At 49.7% G+C, this 16,338-nt stretch overlaps 1 protein-coding gene across 1 annotated transcript in view; it reads left to right on the forward strand.

The window, feature by feature from the left end:
- Positions 1–11,160, forward strand: part of ACCSL (1-aminocyclopropane-1-carboxylate synthase homolog (inactive) like) — a 131,280-nt gene extending 120,120 nt beyond the window's left edge. Inside the window, exons 2-14 of the mRNA XM_032413953.1 lie at positions 1,148–1,701; positions 2,973–3,032; positions 3,483–3,553; positions 3,936–4,005; positions 4,238–4,304; positions 5,265–5,362; positions 6,091–6,191; positions 7,258–7,347; positions 8,113–8,158; positions 8,252–8,393; positions 9,668–9,810; positions 9,897–10,050; positions 10,837–11,160. Of these exons, the coding sequence (XP_032269844.1) occupies positions 1,189–1,701; positions 2,973–3,032; positions 3,483–3,553; positions 3,936–4,005; positions 4,238–4,304; positions 5,265–5,362; positions 6,091–6,191; positions 7,258–7,347; positions 8,113–8,158; positions 8,252–8,393; positions 9,668–9,810; positions 9,897–10,050; positions 10,837–10,919 (1,638 nt within the window). The 5' untranslated portion in view covers positions 1,148–1,188 and the 3' untranslated portion in view covers positions 10,920–11,160. The remainder of the gene's footprint in view (positions 1–1,147; positions 1,702–2,972; positions 3,033–3,482; positions 3,554–3,935; positions 4,006–4,237; positions 4,305–5,264; positions 5,363–6,090; positions 6,192–7,257; positions 7,348–8,112; positions 8,159–8,251; positions 8,394–9,667; positions 9,811–9,896; positions 10,051–10,836) is intronic.
- The last annotated feature ends 5,178 nt before the right edge of the window (positions 11,161–16,338 follow it).

Raw genomic sequence — 16,338 nt, forward strand, 5'->3', positions numbered from 1 at the left:
ATATCACAAGCTGACTGAACATGGTCGGAAGAGGTTGGGCAGAGTGTCCAGTATTTGGGTTCTTTGAGGCTTTAAAAAGGAGTTTCTTAGGTCCTACCCATCATTTTGACTTCTCTTCAGAGGAAAGGGTGGTTTGAATGTTAGAAGTTCTCAAAGCAGAGTCTCAGGAACTCGTTAGAACCAAAAATTCCCAGCCCCCACCTACTGAATGAAAGTCTGGCAATGAGGCCTCGCCATCCCTGTCCTAAAAGTCCTCCAGGTGATGCTGGTGAAGTCTGAAGTTCAAGAACCATGTATCACGCCCGTGGTTACTAGTGATGAATGTCTAAGGTGGCCGTCCCAGCGAGCAGGTTGAAGGCATTTATAAGGAAGGGACACAAGGGAGGAGTGGAAGGACCGAGCTTTGAATATCTGGTACGGCCAACTTAGGAAAAAGAGATAAAACGAAGGGCTGATGTTCTAGGATAAGGGATGGCAAACTTTTTCCATACAGGGCCAGATGATGAATATTTCAGACCTTGTGAGCCGTATGGTCTGTGTCCCAGCTGTTCCACGCTGCCATTGTGACGTAGAAGCAGCCAGAGGTGATACATAAACCAACAAATGTGACCGCGTTCCCATAAAGCTATTTACAAAAAGAGGTAGCTGGATTTGGCCCTTGGGCAGTAGTTTACTAACCTCTGTTCTAGCAGAATAATTTACTGAGGCTTTTTATTTTCTGGGTGTCCAGGTGTTTGGGTCTCTCCATCTCTCTCTCTCTCTCTCTCTCTCTCTCCATCTCTCTCTCTCTCTGTCTTCAAAATCCCTTTTCTTAGAACCCTGTAAAGCAGGAATTGCTCTAATTGAGGCACAGGGTGGAGCCCCCAGAGCCTACCTGTTCAGTTTCCCCTTTTTCTCAAAGTGGGTCCTAACGCTTTTTCTCAGGACACATTTTAATGTCATTGAAGTACAGTGCTCCAGTGTCTGGGCTTGGGGCCACTTAAGCATTGCCGTTGAATGAGTCGGTAATTCTTCCTGAACCGACATGGGCCTGTACCCCACGCGTGGAAGTAGGAGGAGGCAGTGAGGAGCCGGAGATCAGGCCTGAACCTGAGGGTCAAGGAGAGTCTCCTTTGCTGCAGTGCATGGTCTCCCTCTCTATCTGCAGGTTCCAGCCAGCCTGCTGAGGCCGAGACAAAGACCCAGAGCATGAGTCACCAATCAGACACCCTCCATCTGCCCTGTGGTCAGATGAGGGGTCAGGGCCTCGGAAGCCAGGGCACCCGCACCCAGCCCATGGAGATGATGCACTTGCAGCAGACCATCGAGAAGCATATCATGCAGCTGGCCGCCAGGCACCAGCAGCAGGATCTGGTGCTGGGGGACCAAAGGCATCATCAGGCCACCGGGGAGCAGGAAGCCCTCCTGGGCAACTTAATGTCCCAGTTGGTCAATCTCCTACAGTCTGGGACCACGGGTGGCCTGGGGCTCCAACCGTCTTGCCCTTCCCTGGATGTGAGGGGGGATGTCGGAGGTGGGCAGGGGGCCCAATCAGCCGGGCAGCCTGACCAGCCAGTTCACCAAGTGAAGGATCCCGAAGCGACATTTGTCAGCCAGCACCTGTGTAACCGTGGGATCGTAACCTCTGCCTCATACTGGGCCAGCTTCCAGGACTACAAGATGTACCAAGGAGACAAATACCATGAGGACAAGAACCCCTTGGTGAGGATGGGGGGCGGGGAGAGACACCTCCTCGAGGGCCCCGATCACTAGGATTTACTGAGTCCTCTGCCAAGTACTGGGCTCTCTCTCACTCTTCCTAGTTCCATGAAGTAGACACTATTGTCATCTTAGAGATAAGGGAATGGGCACAGGAGCAAGGTGACAATGCCAAGAAAGTTAAGAGCTGTGTCTGGGTCCTTCCCGTCCCCCTCTTCCACATGCTTTCCCTCAGTCCCTGCTCTTGCCCACTAGGTCACAGTGGTCACAGTGCTAAGCAAACCCGCCCTCATAGAACTGAGTCTAGTTGCTGAATATTGTCTGGCACTGGGGAAAGGAACATTGATAATAACAACCTGAGAGAAGTAAAGGGAGGCCTGATTGGGTGGTCTGAGGTGTCTTAAAGGCTGAATCAGCCAACCATGTGGTAGGGGTGGGAGGGGGTGGGAGGGGGGTCTTCCAGGTAGGAGGAACTGCAGGTGTGAAAGCTTTAAAGTGGGAAGGGCTTGGAGTGATGGGAAAATGAGGCTCCTGAGGCTAGACTGGGGAACATGAGTGACGTGACAAGAGTTGTGAGGTGTTAGGATGGTGAGGTTAGGATAGGGAGCCAGTGACAGGCTCCCAGCAGGAGCGGTTCACAACAGCTCTCTAGCCAGAGGGTGGAGGACAGCCCGAATCATACCTTCTTTTCTGTTTCTAGCTAAGTGATATGTGGTCAATGGTCATCAGCTTTTTCTGGGGACCAACTGAGTCCTGCATCTCCACTGGACTCTGAAGAACCATATCTCCTCCAGTAACTCGAAGGGGCCTCACATTGATATGGAAGTAGCAGAGATGGGCATGAGGCAGGCCCTGGGGCCAGGCAGATGGCGTTCTGCCTGTCCCCGAGGTCATGTGGCTAGTGGGGCAGTCCACATTTCGGAGCCTCCCTCTCTTAAAGTGAGGATCATAATAGAACCTTTTTCTCAGGAGTTATGAGAAGTAAGGCCACTGCATGAGGCACTGAGTCTAGGGCCTGGCACATAGTAGGAACTCAGTGCCTGCTCTCAGGGATAGAAGTACTGGGTAGCTCTAAAGGGGGAAATTGCAAGCTGTACGATTTTTGAATCAATGGCAACTTTTCTAACACTTGAAGCTGTTAGACATGGAGTGAACTGCCTCGTGGGGCAGTGAGATTTCCATTTGAAATAATCTAAGATGAGTCCTTACTGGAATGTTTAAGGAGGTCCCTAGAGGGCAGGGCAAGTGGACTGATCGATTCCTTCCATCTCCAGGGCTTCATTAACCTTGGCATCAGTGAGAATAAGCTCTGCCTTGATCTGATGACTGAAAGGGTAAGCCAAGTCTTGGGCCATGCTGGGACCCACCATCGGGTCCAGTCCCCCTAGACTGTTTCTTAGCATGTGGTAGATACAGGAATGGGACTTAGGAGTTTAGGGAAGGGAGTGGGGAAACAGCTTCTCGAATAACACATCTGACCTCCTGGCTTGCTGTGTTTAGGGGTGTGCTCTGGATGGGTATATGGTGGGTAGGCTGCCAAGGGAGACTCTGGCCCAAGTGTAGGGTTGTGGAGGTCATCCAACACTCCTCAGTGAATTCTCTTTATGTAACCTATGACAAGGAGATTGGGGGCTCCATTCATGAAGGGGCATGTGGCATGTTTCCCTATTCTTCTTCCATAAGGCCCTGGGTTGTAGGGCAAACACCCATACGCATCCTAGCAGTAGGATGAGGCAGGTTGGTCTTCCCTGGTCTGGCTGTCCTCATGCTCTGTTTGTCAACAGTTGAGTCAGAGTGATATGAACTTCACTGAGGATGTCCTGCTGCAGTATCCTGATTGGTCAGGGCAACCATTGTAAGTAATTTCCAGATCTAAAGTCTCGTGGCCCCCAGACACCTATTCTCAGGGAGGGAAGGACCCCCGGCACCAGATTCTTGCTTGGCTACCTCCCTATTTCTCTGGGTAACAACTTCTAGAAAATGTCTAGAGTGAAACCACCTCAGGAGGGAGCCCGGTGTAGTAGAAATAGCACTGCCCTGTATTCAGAAGGCCTGAGTTCTCATCCAAACTCTCACACCTATTGTCTGCATCACCTGGAGAGTTGATGGCGTCAGCCAGTAGCCCTGTGACATGAGGTTGGATGCCTTGCTCTTTGGAAAAGACCATAGGCTAGACCTTGAATAAGGAAAGGTCCCTGGGCCTGGGCACCACACAGTCTCTCTGGGTCTACCCACAGCCTGCGGGAAGAGGTGGCCCGGTTCCTGACCTACTACTGCAAGGTACCTGCTCAGCTCGATCCAGAAAATGTGAGTCCGTTTCCAAGCCTCACTGCCACCCTGGTAGAGGACTGTATTCTTGGGGGACTCGCTGCATTTTCTAGAACCAGCAGAGACCTTAGGGCCAGGGCAGAGCCAAGGCCGATGGGTCACAGAAGAGGAGGTTCCTGGTGCCTGTCCCTCCTAGGGGGAGGGAGACAAAGAGGCTAGACCTTCTTACATGGGGATTGGTTTTTGACTTCTGCCTTCTGTGCATCTTCAGGTAGTTGTTCTAAATGGCTGCTCCTCTGTATTCTCCACACTGGCCATGGTTCTGTGTGATCCAGGTGGTAAATCAGTGGGCTCTGCTTTCCCTCAGGAAAAGAGCAGCTCGTGGGCACTGGTCCTTAGGGAAGAAGAATATCTTGACTCAGAGGCCTTTCCCCTAAAGTGCTGGAACTTCTACCCTGATTAGAACATCTTTGTACTATTTCCATAGGAGTGACAGATTTGGGTCCCCATTTAATATGGAAGGAAAACATGGGACATGCCTCAAGGAGGTATGCCTCAGAAAGAGTGACAATTGGAGCCAACTCATTATATTATTAGCTGGGCTTCTGGACTCAACATCAGTACAGAGAGCCCTGGTAAATTAGCTTAGAGCAGTTAGATTTCCTAACTCCTGTTTCCTCCTCTGCCCACCCCCCAAAGGCAAATTAGTTCTAGATCAAATAAGGCCGAGGGATCTGTTCTCAGTCTCCCTCCTAACAACACCCAAACAAGAGTCTCCGGTCTTAATGAGCTCTCGCTCCATAGAAGGAAGTTACCCAGATGGCCAGTTTCACTCAGAGGAGTAGGTGCTTGGTTAACTCATCCATGAGGCCAAAGGAAGGGGAAGGAAAGAACCCAGGAGCTCACCAGGTGCAGGTAGCCTGGGCCATGCAGAGAGATGAGTGCCCTCTCTTGGCACGGACCTCAGCTTCTAATGTTTGGACAGGAGCTGGTGAGACCTGCTGGATGACGCGCTCTACCCGCTAGCAAGCCCGTTTGGGTTTGTAACCTCAATTTGGAGCCATTCCTAGCAATATTCTTCCCCTTCTCTAGTGTTTCCCCACATAACGTTTATAAGAATGTAACTTTTATAGAGCCTGAGGCCAAAAATTAAGCCCCAAGTAGGAGGGATTGCCAAACTAACCTTCTCTGTCTGTAGTGTTGCTACTTGTCTGTGGGGGGGCATGGCTGGCAGGTTCCGACTGAGACGCCCTGTCCCCCCCGCCCCGACTGACAATGTTTTCTCCCTGTGCTTCCAGAGGCCTTGCTGACCCCCACCCCCTTCTATGGCGGCTTCGTCTTTAGTTCCCACCTGTATTCGAAAGTTGAGCTGATTCTCGTCCACCTCGACAGTGAGGTCAGAATGGGGCCCCTTCCCCCCCAGACAGTGGACCGTCCTAAGGGCATTTGGAAGGGGTAGGGGACCTCGTTCTCCTCCCATATAAGTGATGGTGGGGGGAGGATGGGGAAATTAGGGCAAGGAGGGCGTGTGGGACTGCAGGCCTGGGTGTGAGGCGTTGGGCGATGTGTAGAGGAGCAAGGGACCAGGGCTTAGAAGCTTCCAGGTAGGCGGTGCTCAGGCAGAGTGTTTGACTCCAGAGCAGGGACGCGAACCCCCGCCTGTTGGAGCTCACTGTGGACAAGCTAGAGCAAGCTCTGCTTGAGGCGAAGCTTACAGTAAGGAGGGACCCATGTCTTCGGGGTGGGCACTGCTGCCCCTGAGAGGGGCTGGGTCCGGAGATCCGGGACAGTGTTCTCACCAAGGTGTTGTGGGCTCCTTTGGAAGGGGCAGTGTCCCAGGGGCGTGTCCGCCTAGGAGCCCTGAGCCCCTGTCTCTGGGGGCAGCCCCCAGAGCTCCTCCTGCTCCCCCTCTGTGGGCGCTAAGAGAGCTGAGTGTTCCAGATCCTACCTAAGTTGCTGAGACCCCAACTAAAGGCCTCGGGGGTGGGGGGGATGTGTCCAAAACTGGGTATCCTGACTTGACCTTTGGCTGAACTTGAGGTAGACGTGAGGGACCTATTATGTTCACCTCAGTGATGTTTTGGGGGGGTTTTGTTTAATTTGGTTTTTTTTTTTTTTTTTTAGGGGAAAAAGGTCAGAGGTCTCGTGCTAATCAACCCTCAGAATCCTCTGGGGGATGTCTACTCCCGAGATTCACTGAAAGAATACCTGGAATTTGCCAAGACGTAGGTGTTTCACCCCTTGAGACTACACGAAGTCCCTGAACAAGGTTCCTAGAAGTCAGAACCAGATGTCATTTACCCCAGTATTTTTATTGCATAGTATACTTTGCAAAGCTATGTACAACTCACTGAAATTGAAGTAAAAAAAATGCACCCACATGCTTCAACTGAACGTTTTTTGCCATTTTGCCTTTTTTTTTTTGGCCCAGGTACAGACACCTACATAACAATTGTGATCTGGTTTTTTTGCTTTTCCTCTTCTTGTCATGTAACCACTTTCTCCCAGCATCCGTTTCCCAACTACTTGGCCTGAGGTACCGAGGCAGCCAAACTCTCAGACCTTGTGGGGTGAAGATGTGTCCCCAGAGAACCCTTATGTCCCACTCCCACGGACATGTTAACATCAGTTATCTCTGGAGTCTTGAAATAGCCCTATTCAATAGGGGGTGCTAACCTCCCCATTTTCTAGAAGAATCACACTTATCCAAATTTCATAACTCTAATCCAGACCAATTCATGGCAGAGCATGAGGACAAGAGGAAGAACGCTGGAAGTGTGTGGGCTGGAATTTGACAGAACTGGGTTCAGATCCCAGCTCGAGCACTTGCTAATTGAGGAAACTAACTTTGTCTCAGAAACGGTTTCTTCATCCATAAAATGGAGATACCAGCACTGCTTCAGAGGGCTGTTGGGAGAAAAAACACGATGACCTGCATTAGCACTTAGCCCACTTAATGCCACTATTCAATCTGGACCCTGGGTGGGAGCTCCTGACTGTACCAGATATAAAACTCTTTGGGACACGCAGCCCTCCCCATTGCACTGGTCTCTGCTTGATGGCCGAAGGGTTAGATGTTCTGTTGAGTGCCTTTGGGTCCTATTCCTTCCTACCCCCAAGCCAGGTCTAAGGTGTATGCCCCTTCTGCCTTACCATGCCCCTTGGAAGGGTTGGATGGGCCGCCAGAGCAGTAAGAGTATCTGAACTGTATCCAGAGAAGCCCAAGAAAGAAAGGGAGTTGAGATGAGAGAGAACCTAGATAATATTCTCCCTCTTTTGCCCAACTTGCAGGTACAACCTACATGTGATTATAGATGAGATTTATATGCTGTCTGTGTTTGATGAATCCATCACATTCCACAGCATTCTGAGCATGGAAAGGTGAGTTTGTTGGCCTCAGTTGGAGTTTGGAATGCAAGCCATGAGGTTCCTGCTTTTGCAGGGTGTATTCATGGGCCATAAACTTAATTGGCTACGTGCTAGGAACTGGGGCCAAGTGCCACCGGGAGTGTGAAAATGAGCAAAGCATCCTCTTTCCTCCCACGTGTCTTTTTGTAATGCTGTTTTGTACATGAGATAACTTGAAGGCAAGGTAGAAAGTGCACTGTCCCACGTCTACATAGAGCCCCACAGAAGGTCAGGGTAGGAACTTCTTTATAAGTAGTGCATAGGGAAAGAAGAGAAATAGGGCAGAACTTTCTTAAGGGTAGCATGTGGCCCTAAGATACGATCCCAGCAGCCAAAGCAAGGCAAGGCCATGCTGGGCAGAAGGAACAGCTTTATCCGAAGTGGGGCAGTTAGAAATAGGTGAGCACATTTTAGAAACGGTGGGTGGCCCACGTGTGTGAAGAGCTGATTGCCAAGAAGGTGGCTTTGGACCAGCTGCAGGGAGGCTCTGAGCCAGGCTGAGGGGCCTGGGCTTCATTCGGTGGGCACTCGGGAGCTGTCCCATCTAGTTCCACAAGGATACCTTTTGCTGACGCCCTGGCTGTTAACTGGGGCAACTGTTTCTTGAACTTTGGGCCCCATAGGCTCTTATGTCTAGGAATGACCTCAAGTCCGTTTTCCTCTCTTGCCCTCATTGACCCCAAGTTTTCATCCTTTCAATATGTCTTTATAACCTTGATTGTACTGTCTCCTCTCCAGTTTGCCTGACCCCAACAGGACCCATGTGGTCTGGGGCACCAGTAAGGTAAGCCCCAGCTTCCTGTATTTGGGTAGGAAAGGAAAGGGGGCCAGGAGGCGGGCAAACCAGGTATTCCTCCCCCTACTTCTTTTCCTCTAGGATTTCGGCATCTCTGGCTTCCGCTTTGGTGTTCTTGACACGCACAACAAGGAGGTGGCCTCTGCTGTGAGCTCTTTTGGCTATCTCCACAGTGTCTCTGGCATCGCCCAGTACAAGCTGTGCCGGCTGCTTCGGGACCGAGGTAGGCAGCGAGTCCCATCCCGGGCTGGGATCGTGGCTAGGCCTCATGGCCATGGGGGAGTCCCTGGGTCTGCTTGGGCCCCCGACATACCTCTAATCCACTGAGACCCTGTTCGCGGTCTTGGGTTTATTGGAGGCAGGACAGGAGGTTTGAAGGCACGCAGGCTGTAGCTCAGCTCGCGCAGTAGGCAGAGACAAGACGTGGCTGCTGGCCGGAAACACAGATGGGCTTTCATGTTCGGGAGCTCGTGCTGTGCCTGGAAAGGCAGATTGTTCTCTAAGGCTTGAAAGACAGAAACCAGTCTTTATGCAAAGGTCAGTTTTCCCTCCCCAATGCCCGGCTTGCTTTAGGCAAAGATGACCCAAAAATGCCACGACTCCTTGAATAGGACTTGACTTCATCTTCCAAGGTGGCCGAAGGAGAGCTGCCATTTGGGCAAGTGGGTGTGGCTAGATCTATGGCACCTGCATTCAGTTTCCTCCATGGATCACAAGTGAATCCTGGCTTTAGAGGAGACCTCCCCCAACCCCCTCTATTTAATGCCATCGCCCAAACTTAGATAAGGCCCCCCTTCTTTAATTCCCTATAACAGGGCAGATGCCAGGCTGGAGGATTTAAATTAAAAGCTGGGATATAATGATACAAATTAATGTAATTTGATAATCTGGTTTAGAAACAATTTGCTTTCAGCTTTGGCAGGGGGAAAGGGGTCGATAGGAGAAATCCAACCAGATGGCTCCGTGCATGGTGCCAGGCCCTCTGATATGTGGCAGAAACCAGGTTCTTAGCCCTTTGGACACGAGTTCTCCACCTTGGACACATGGGAATTATCTGGGGAGCTTAATACTGATACATGGGCTCTATCCCCAAAGATTCTCGTTTAGATGATCTGGAGGTATAACCTGGGCATCGGGACTTTTAAAAAGCTCCCCAAGTGGTTCTAATGTGCTGCCAGTGCTAAGAACACCTGGGCTAAGGGCCTCCCCAAGCATATCTAGGTTTCTCGAAGTCCACTGTGTGAGGCTCTGAGTATCTGCCCAGTTGGCAACAGCAGCATCTGTCCCACTTCAGGGGCACCCCGACTCTTTGTATCAGAACATTACTACTGGACTATTGAGAAGGTGTGCTGGGTATGGCTACTGTCAGCCCAGATATAACACAGAGCCCAGCTTGGATAGAAAGAGCTGGTACAAAGCCCAGGGAGGGAGCCTTTGATAAGGCTGCAGATCTCTGCCACCAGACCCGTGACGGCTATCTTCCCCCGACCCGTCCAGAGTGGATTGACGGAGTGTACCTGCCCACTTACCACTCCCGGCTGCAGAGAGCTCACAGATACATCACTAAGAAGTTGAAGGCATTGGGGATCCCTTTTCTCAACCGTGGCTCTGGCCTCTACATCTGGATCAACTTGAAAGTGGTGAGCTCTGGGAATGAGGTGTGGTATTCTTGGGCAGCCCTGCCTGATGCGTCTTTGGCTCAGCCCTGTCCTTCGGCCTTCTCTAGTACCTGGATCCGTGCACCTTTGAGGAAGAGCTGCTGCTCTGTCGCCGCTTCCTGGATAACAAGCTCATCTTGTCCCGAGGCAAGACCTACATGTGTAAGGAGGCTGGCTGGTTCCGCATGGTCTTTGCGGATAGGCCCCTCCGGCTAAAACAAGGTGAGTGGTCCCGACCTCCCGATCCTGGCCTCCTTCAAAGATGCCCTGTCAACTCCTCTGTCGCCCAGTTCCTGGATCTTCTCTTGTTTTTGGCCTTCAGCAGCCGGTAGCGCCAGCCCTGCTATGACCTCTGTTTCTACCTCCACGTCCTCGAGCTCCTTTGCAAACAGGAACCCATAGATAGGCCCGCGAAGAACACCGCACCCTTTGGGTATCTGTTCTGTGGCTGCCTGGAGCAGGGCATTGGGACTGTGCACTAAGAAGAGTGGTACGCTGCCCTTTGGGGCTAGCGGTACGGCAGGGGAGAGAGGCCGGTAGGGCCGTGGGGGTCCCTGTACATTACACTGCGGAGTTCAGAGTCTCCTCTGAAGGTTTTGGAGAATCTGACCTTCATTTTGCCAATTTTCTATTGCGTCTCACCACGTGCCAGATACTGTTCTCCCTCTGGGAATAGACCCGTTAACGAGAACATTTATGTCACAGAAATACCTTTTGGAGAATGGACTGAGCAAATAGAGGCAGATAGAAAACCTGATGAGGCCAAGGCCATGAGCCAAGTTACGGGATTTGATATGAGAGCTGAAGGTGTCTGGCAGGCAGATGCTGGGATAGTGAAGCTTCATGAGAGCAGGTAGACTTGGAAATCCATCCCAAAGAAGGGAGGACTGAACGTCAGCATCCCTGAGCGAGGGGCTCTGTGGTGGTCTGCCAGGCTCTGGGGATGTCTAGGGCCCACCCACAAACCCACTAAATCTTCATTTCTCTGTCCCTGTTTGGACCCTCTAGCCATATATCGGTTCTACCAGGTGCTGGAGGAGCAGAAGAGGGATCTGAGAGTGAAGCAACTGGAGAGTGCACAGAGAGAGTAAGAGGTCTGCCTCCCACCCAGCGGCTGCAGCCAGTCACGTGCTCAGGGACTCCCTGACGTCAGCCTCTGGGCCAGAAGCCTGGGGTTTGGGCCTGGTGTTGTAACTGAACCAACAGTGGGCCCCTCCGGGAATGGGCTCCTCTGACCCAGTCATCAACCTTCTCGAGCTGAGCATCTGTCGCTTTGGAAGCTTTGCATCTTTTTAGTCTTTGCTAGCCATGTATGTGTACATGAAGTGTTTTTATGGGGGTTGGGGTGGGGGCTTGCTGGGTCCCGATTTTATGGTTTTATTTTTGTAGTCCGCATCTAATAAATTTCATGTTCTCTTAAATTCTAGGCTTATTTTCTTTTGTACATTCTTTGTATCACCTCTGGGAGATTTTTTTTTGGGGGGTGTGGGTTTCTTTTAAATTCTAAGGCAAATTGTATGTGAAGAATACTGTCCAGGGAAGGTGAAAAAGGAAGGAAAAAAGTGATCCCTAATTGACAAAGCACATTCTAGATGTCAGGATCCTATGGGACATCGTATCCCACAAGATCACACCCACCTTGCTCATGTGTGGCTGCAGTGCAGGGTAAGGGTGTAATGCCAGATGTTCCTTCTTCCAAATAGGAGTTCTTTGCGCCTTTTCAAAAGGCTTTTATTAATTAAAAAAAAAATTTTTTTTAAGTATTTTGAGAGAGAGCGCGTGAGCGCACAAGCGCGGGGAGGGGCAGGGGAAGAGGGAGAAGCAGACTCCCCACCAAGCAGGGAGCATGACATGGGGCTCAATCCCAAGACCCAAGATCATGACCTGAGCTGAAGGCAGATGCTTAACCAACTGAGCCTCCCAGGCGCCCCTCAAAAGGCTTTTAAAATGAATCTCTAGTGATAAGCCTGAGGTCTTCCATGTTCATCTCTAGTGTTTTCAGCCGTTCAAATCACACCACCTGGGAGTTTCTCTGTAAAGCTCTTGCATATCTGCACTTCAGTCGGAGGACTGAGGCTATGATGTGGGCCTGGCACAGACCACATTTTATAGATGACAAAAGAGCTTTTAGCACCAACTGATGGCTTTGGTCAGTCACTTGGCTTTGTGACCATCCTCTCTCTTGGGTCCAGATTTGGTGGTTCTTGTTCTTCAATGACAATCTTTTTCTTTTCTTTTTTAATCAACAAAAGCAGTATTCCAGCAAATCCTGATTCTTTAGGTGTTTTGTTTTGTTTTGTTTTGTTTTGTTTTGTTTTATACCAGACAGTGTTCGTTAGAAGTTGACTAATAGGGTAACAGACACAGAGCGGGAATTCACTGGATGAATGAGGGAGCTCATGGGACCAGAGAGAAGATGCAGATGTGAAAGATGAGAGGCAGAGGTGCTCTTGGGATCTCTGTAATGGGGCCTAATAGTCTCATCAGGACACTGCCCTCGGTTGAAAGGGATGGTGCCTTCCATGGAAGGGATAGACTCTTTTGTATTCCATTCCCGTCAAGATTTGAATGGTTGAGTGGAGAAAACTTAATATCTCCCTATCCATGAGCATGGAATCTCCTTCCATTTATTTAGGTCTTTAATTTCACTCAGCAAGGTCTTTATGGCTTTCAGAGCACACATTTCGTCCTACACACATCTTGTTAAGTTTATCCATATACTATGCTTTTCATGTTTTGCTAAAGGTATTGTTAACTTCATTTTCTAATTGTTTTTTGCTAGTGTGAAACAATTTTTGTATCTTGTATCTATCAAGAACTTTGAAGGCTCTGAGATTTTACCCTACGTACAAACAGATTTCATGGATGCTGGCAGAAGGCATGAGAATTCTGGGTCGGAGAATTATTACTCACAACAGTAGGAGGAATCAGAGTATCAGCTTTTGGTTCCCCAAGCCCTGATTACTGCAGGGAAAAGTGAGGAGGACCCGCTGATGACTGCACCTGCCGTGGGGTGTCCTGCAGAAGAGCAAACCCAAGCTTAAGGAACAAGATTCTTTTATGGTGAGCAGTAAGCTTGCCTGAACTCTGGCCCCAAAGGAGACATTATCTTTATTATATTGAGTAATAAACCTACCCTTTGCTCTGGAGAGACACACTATTGCTATCATCCAATGCTGTTCACTCTACACATGTGTGTATATATGTGTGTATGTACGTGAGTGTGTATCTCCTTGAAGACAGTCTAGAACAAAGACAGTCAATGCCCCTCCTTGTAAGACAGGCAGAAACATGAGAGACCCAGGAAGAATCCTCTCCTGACAGTATCTTGTGACCTTGCTAAACTCATTATTAGCCCTAGTAGCATGGTGGGGGGAGGGGATTTCTTTGAATTTTCAATGTATACAATCATGTTGATTGTGAATAAAAGTGATTTTCCTTCTTCCTTTTTAGTATTTCTAATTTTTCTGTTCTAATTGCATTGCCTAGAACCTCCAGTACAATGTTAAATAAAAGTAGTGAGGGAGGACATTCTCGTTCTCAATCTTAGCAGGACTGAGGTCACTCTTGCTTTTTTTTTTTTAATGAGGGGGGTGGGGAGCCAGAGGGAGAGGGAAAGAGAGAATCTTAAGCAGGCTCCATGCCCAGTGAGTAGCTGATCTCACAACCCTGAGATCATGACCTGAGCTGAAATCAAGAGTCAGACGCCTAACCGACTGAGCCACCCAGGCACCCGACTCTTAAGTACAATGTTACTGTAAGTATTTTTCATACTGCCCTTCACCAGATAAGAGTTCCTTCAGTTCCTAGTTTGCTGAGAGTTTTTCCCATGAATAAGGGTTCAATTTTTGTCATATGTTTTTATCTATACCTCTAGAGAAGATATAATTGTTTTAAGTGTTAGTGTGGTAAATTACACTGAATCTTTTTTTATTATTAACATAATGTATTATTTGTTTCAGGGGTACAGGTCTGTGATTCATCAGTCTTACACAATTCATAGCGCTCACCATAGCACATACCCTCCCCAATGTCCATCACCCAGACACCCCATCCCTCCCACCCCCCACCCTCCAGCAACCCTCAGTTTGTTTCCTGAGATTAAGAGTCTCTAATGGTTTGTCTCCCTCTCTGGTTTCATCTTGTTTCATTTTTCCCTCCCTCCCCTATGATCCTCTGTCTTGTTTCTCAAATTCCTCATATCAGTGAGATCATATGATATTTGTCTTTCTCTGATTGACTTATTTTGCTTAGCATAATACCCTCTAGTTCCACCATCATTGCAAATGGAAGATTTCATTTTTTGATGGCTGCATAATATTCCATTGTATATATATACACCACATCTTCTTTAACCATTCATCTGTTGATGGACATCTAGGCTCTTTCCATAGTTTGGCTATTGTGGACATTGCTGCTATAAACATTGGGGTGCATGTGCCCCTTCGGATCCCTACATTTGTATCTTTGGGACTTACATTGAATCTTTTAAATGTTAAGCCAACGTTCTATTCCTGCAATAAGGTGCACGGAGGATGCATCCTCCTCGTATATATTGTTGGATTTGGTTTGATATTAAGAATTTTACATTGGGCGGTGGGCTCCCCTCCACCAAAAGAATTTTACATCTATTTTCATGAGGAGTATTGTGCTATAATTTTCTTTTTAGTAATGCATGGTTGGTTTTGGTATCAGAGTAATACTGACCTCATAAATGTTTTGGAAATCTTCGTTCCTGAATTTTCTGAAAGTTTGTGTCAATTTTGTTTTAAATTTTCAAATATTTGGTAAAATTCACCTGTAAAGCCATCTGTACTGGAGTTTTCTTTACGGGAAGGTTTTTACTCATAAATTTAATTTCTGTAACAGATATCAGGCGATTCACATTTTCTATTTCTTGTGTCAGTTTTGGCAACTTGTGTCTTTCAAGAAAATGTGTCCGTTTAAGTTCAATTCCTGAGAATGTTAATGTTCCAGACTGACCCTGACCTTCAAGGCCCTATCAAATGCATCCCTATTTCCAAGACTCCACCCTCTCACCAGCTAACCAGGACTTACCTTTCAGAACTCAGCCATCATTTCCTTAGTGTTTATAGCAATTATGTGTGTAGGGCTTCCTATGTGGGGTCAATGCATGTATTGGGGTTGGGGGTGAATCTCCCTGCTGCTTGCTTTCATGGCACCGGCAATCTCTTTCTTAACAGTCCTCCCATTTGGGGTGCGTGGGTGGCTCAGTCGGTTAAGCCTCTGCCTTCTTTTCGGGTCATGATCCCGGGGTCCTGCGATGGAGCCCCGTATCAGGCTCCCTGCTCAGGGGGAAGCCTGCCTCTCTCTCACACTCCCCTTGCTGTGTTCCCTCTCTCACTGTCAAATAAATAAATAAAATCTTAAGAAAAAAATAGTCCTCCCATTTGTATGTCTGCCTTCCCAATCAACCACAGGCCCGCTGTTTGTTTTGCTTATCACCCTATCCCAGCACTTTGCAGAGATCTGGCACAAGACAGGCATTCATTAAGAGTACTTAACCAGAATGACATAGAATATGACTCAAATGGAGAGAACTGGCTTGTTTTACAGAACATCACACAGAGGACCAACAAAGTCATGAGAGCTGCTTAAGGTCACAATGTTCCTGGCAAGGCCAAAGAGAAAAGAAGTGGAGTGGTCAGAAGACCCCTAAGTCTTCCCAGCCATACTTGTATTGAAGGATCCTGCTTATTTCATGGGGAAAGGAGACTTTTTCTACTCAAGGCTCTGCGCAGGCTGGGGCCTGGGTAGCCTAACTCACTGCCGAAGCCCCAGAACGTGTAGGGGTCTGTGGCAGAGTTCAACAAATGTCCCATGGAGCGAAAGGAGAATTTCAAATGCCAGTGGAAAAACTCTCCTAGGGGAAAGATGTTTTAAGGATGCCCTCGCTTTAACCAGAAAGGCTTCTCCGTGGGTGCAAGCAGGCATATGTTTGCCAAGGAACCTCCGGCACTCTAACTGCTTCAAAATCGGGAAACTGAGGCCGGGAGGTAGAGGGAGGCGCCCCCACGTGCCAGCCAGGAAGACCAGGGCCCGCAGGCCGACCCTTCGCCGCGGTGGTCTTCTCGGCTTCTGCTGCCGCGGGGAAAGGGGTTGGCACAGGGAAGAGTGGGGGCGGAGGCAGGGATCCGGCACCCGGAGCGGCTGGAACCCCCCCCCCCGCCAGCGCGGGAGTCACGCCGGGGCGTCCAGGAGGCCGGGCGCCGGAGGGCGGGTCCGGGCAGCGGAAGGGGCCCGGGACGCACGGTTCCGCCGCGCCGGCGCCCGCCTCCCCAGCGCGGCCCGGGGCTGCGATCCCGCTTTGCTGGGCAGCGAACGGGGCCTTCCCGGGCGCGGGCGGCCCGCCTCACACTTCCTCGTCCCGGAACCGCAGCCGGCTGGTCTCGCGAGGCTCAGCCGCCCGCCCAGGCCTCGGTCGTCCCTCCGCGGCGTCCGCCCTACCCCCCCCGCCCCCGCGCAATTCCGCAGCCCCGCGGCCGGAAC

The sequence above is a fragment of the Phoca vitulina genome, unplaced genomic scaffold (genome assembly GCF_004348235.1).
Source record: "Phoca vitulina isolate PV1807 unplaced genomic scaffold, GSC_HSeal_1.0 scaffold16, whole genome shotgun sequence".
In the NCBI taxonomy this organism is placed as follows: domain Eukaryota; kingdom Metazoa; phylum Chordata; class Mammalia; order Carnivora; family Phocidae; genus Phoca; species Phoca vitulina.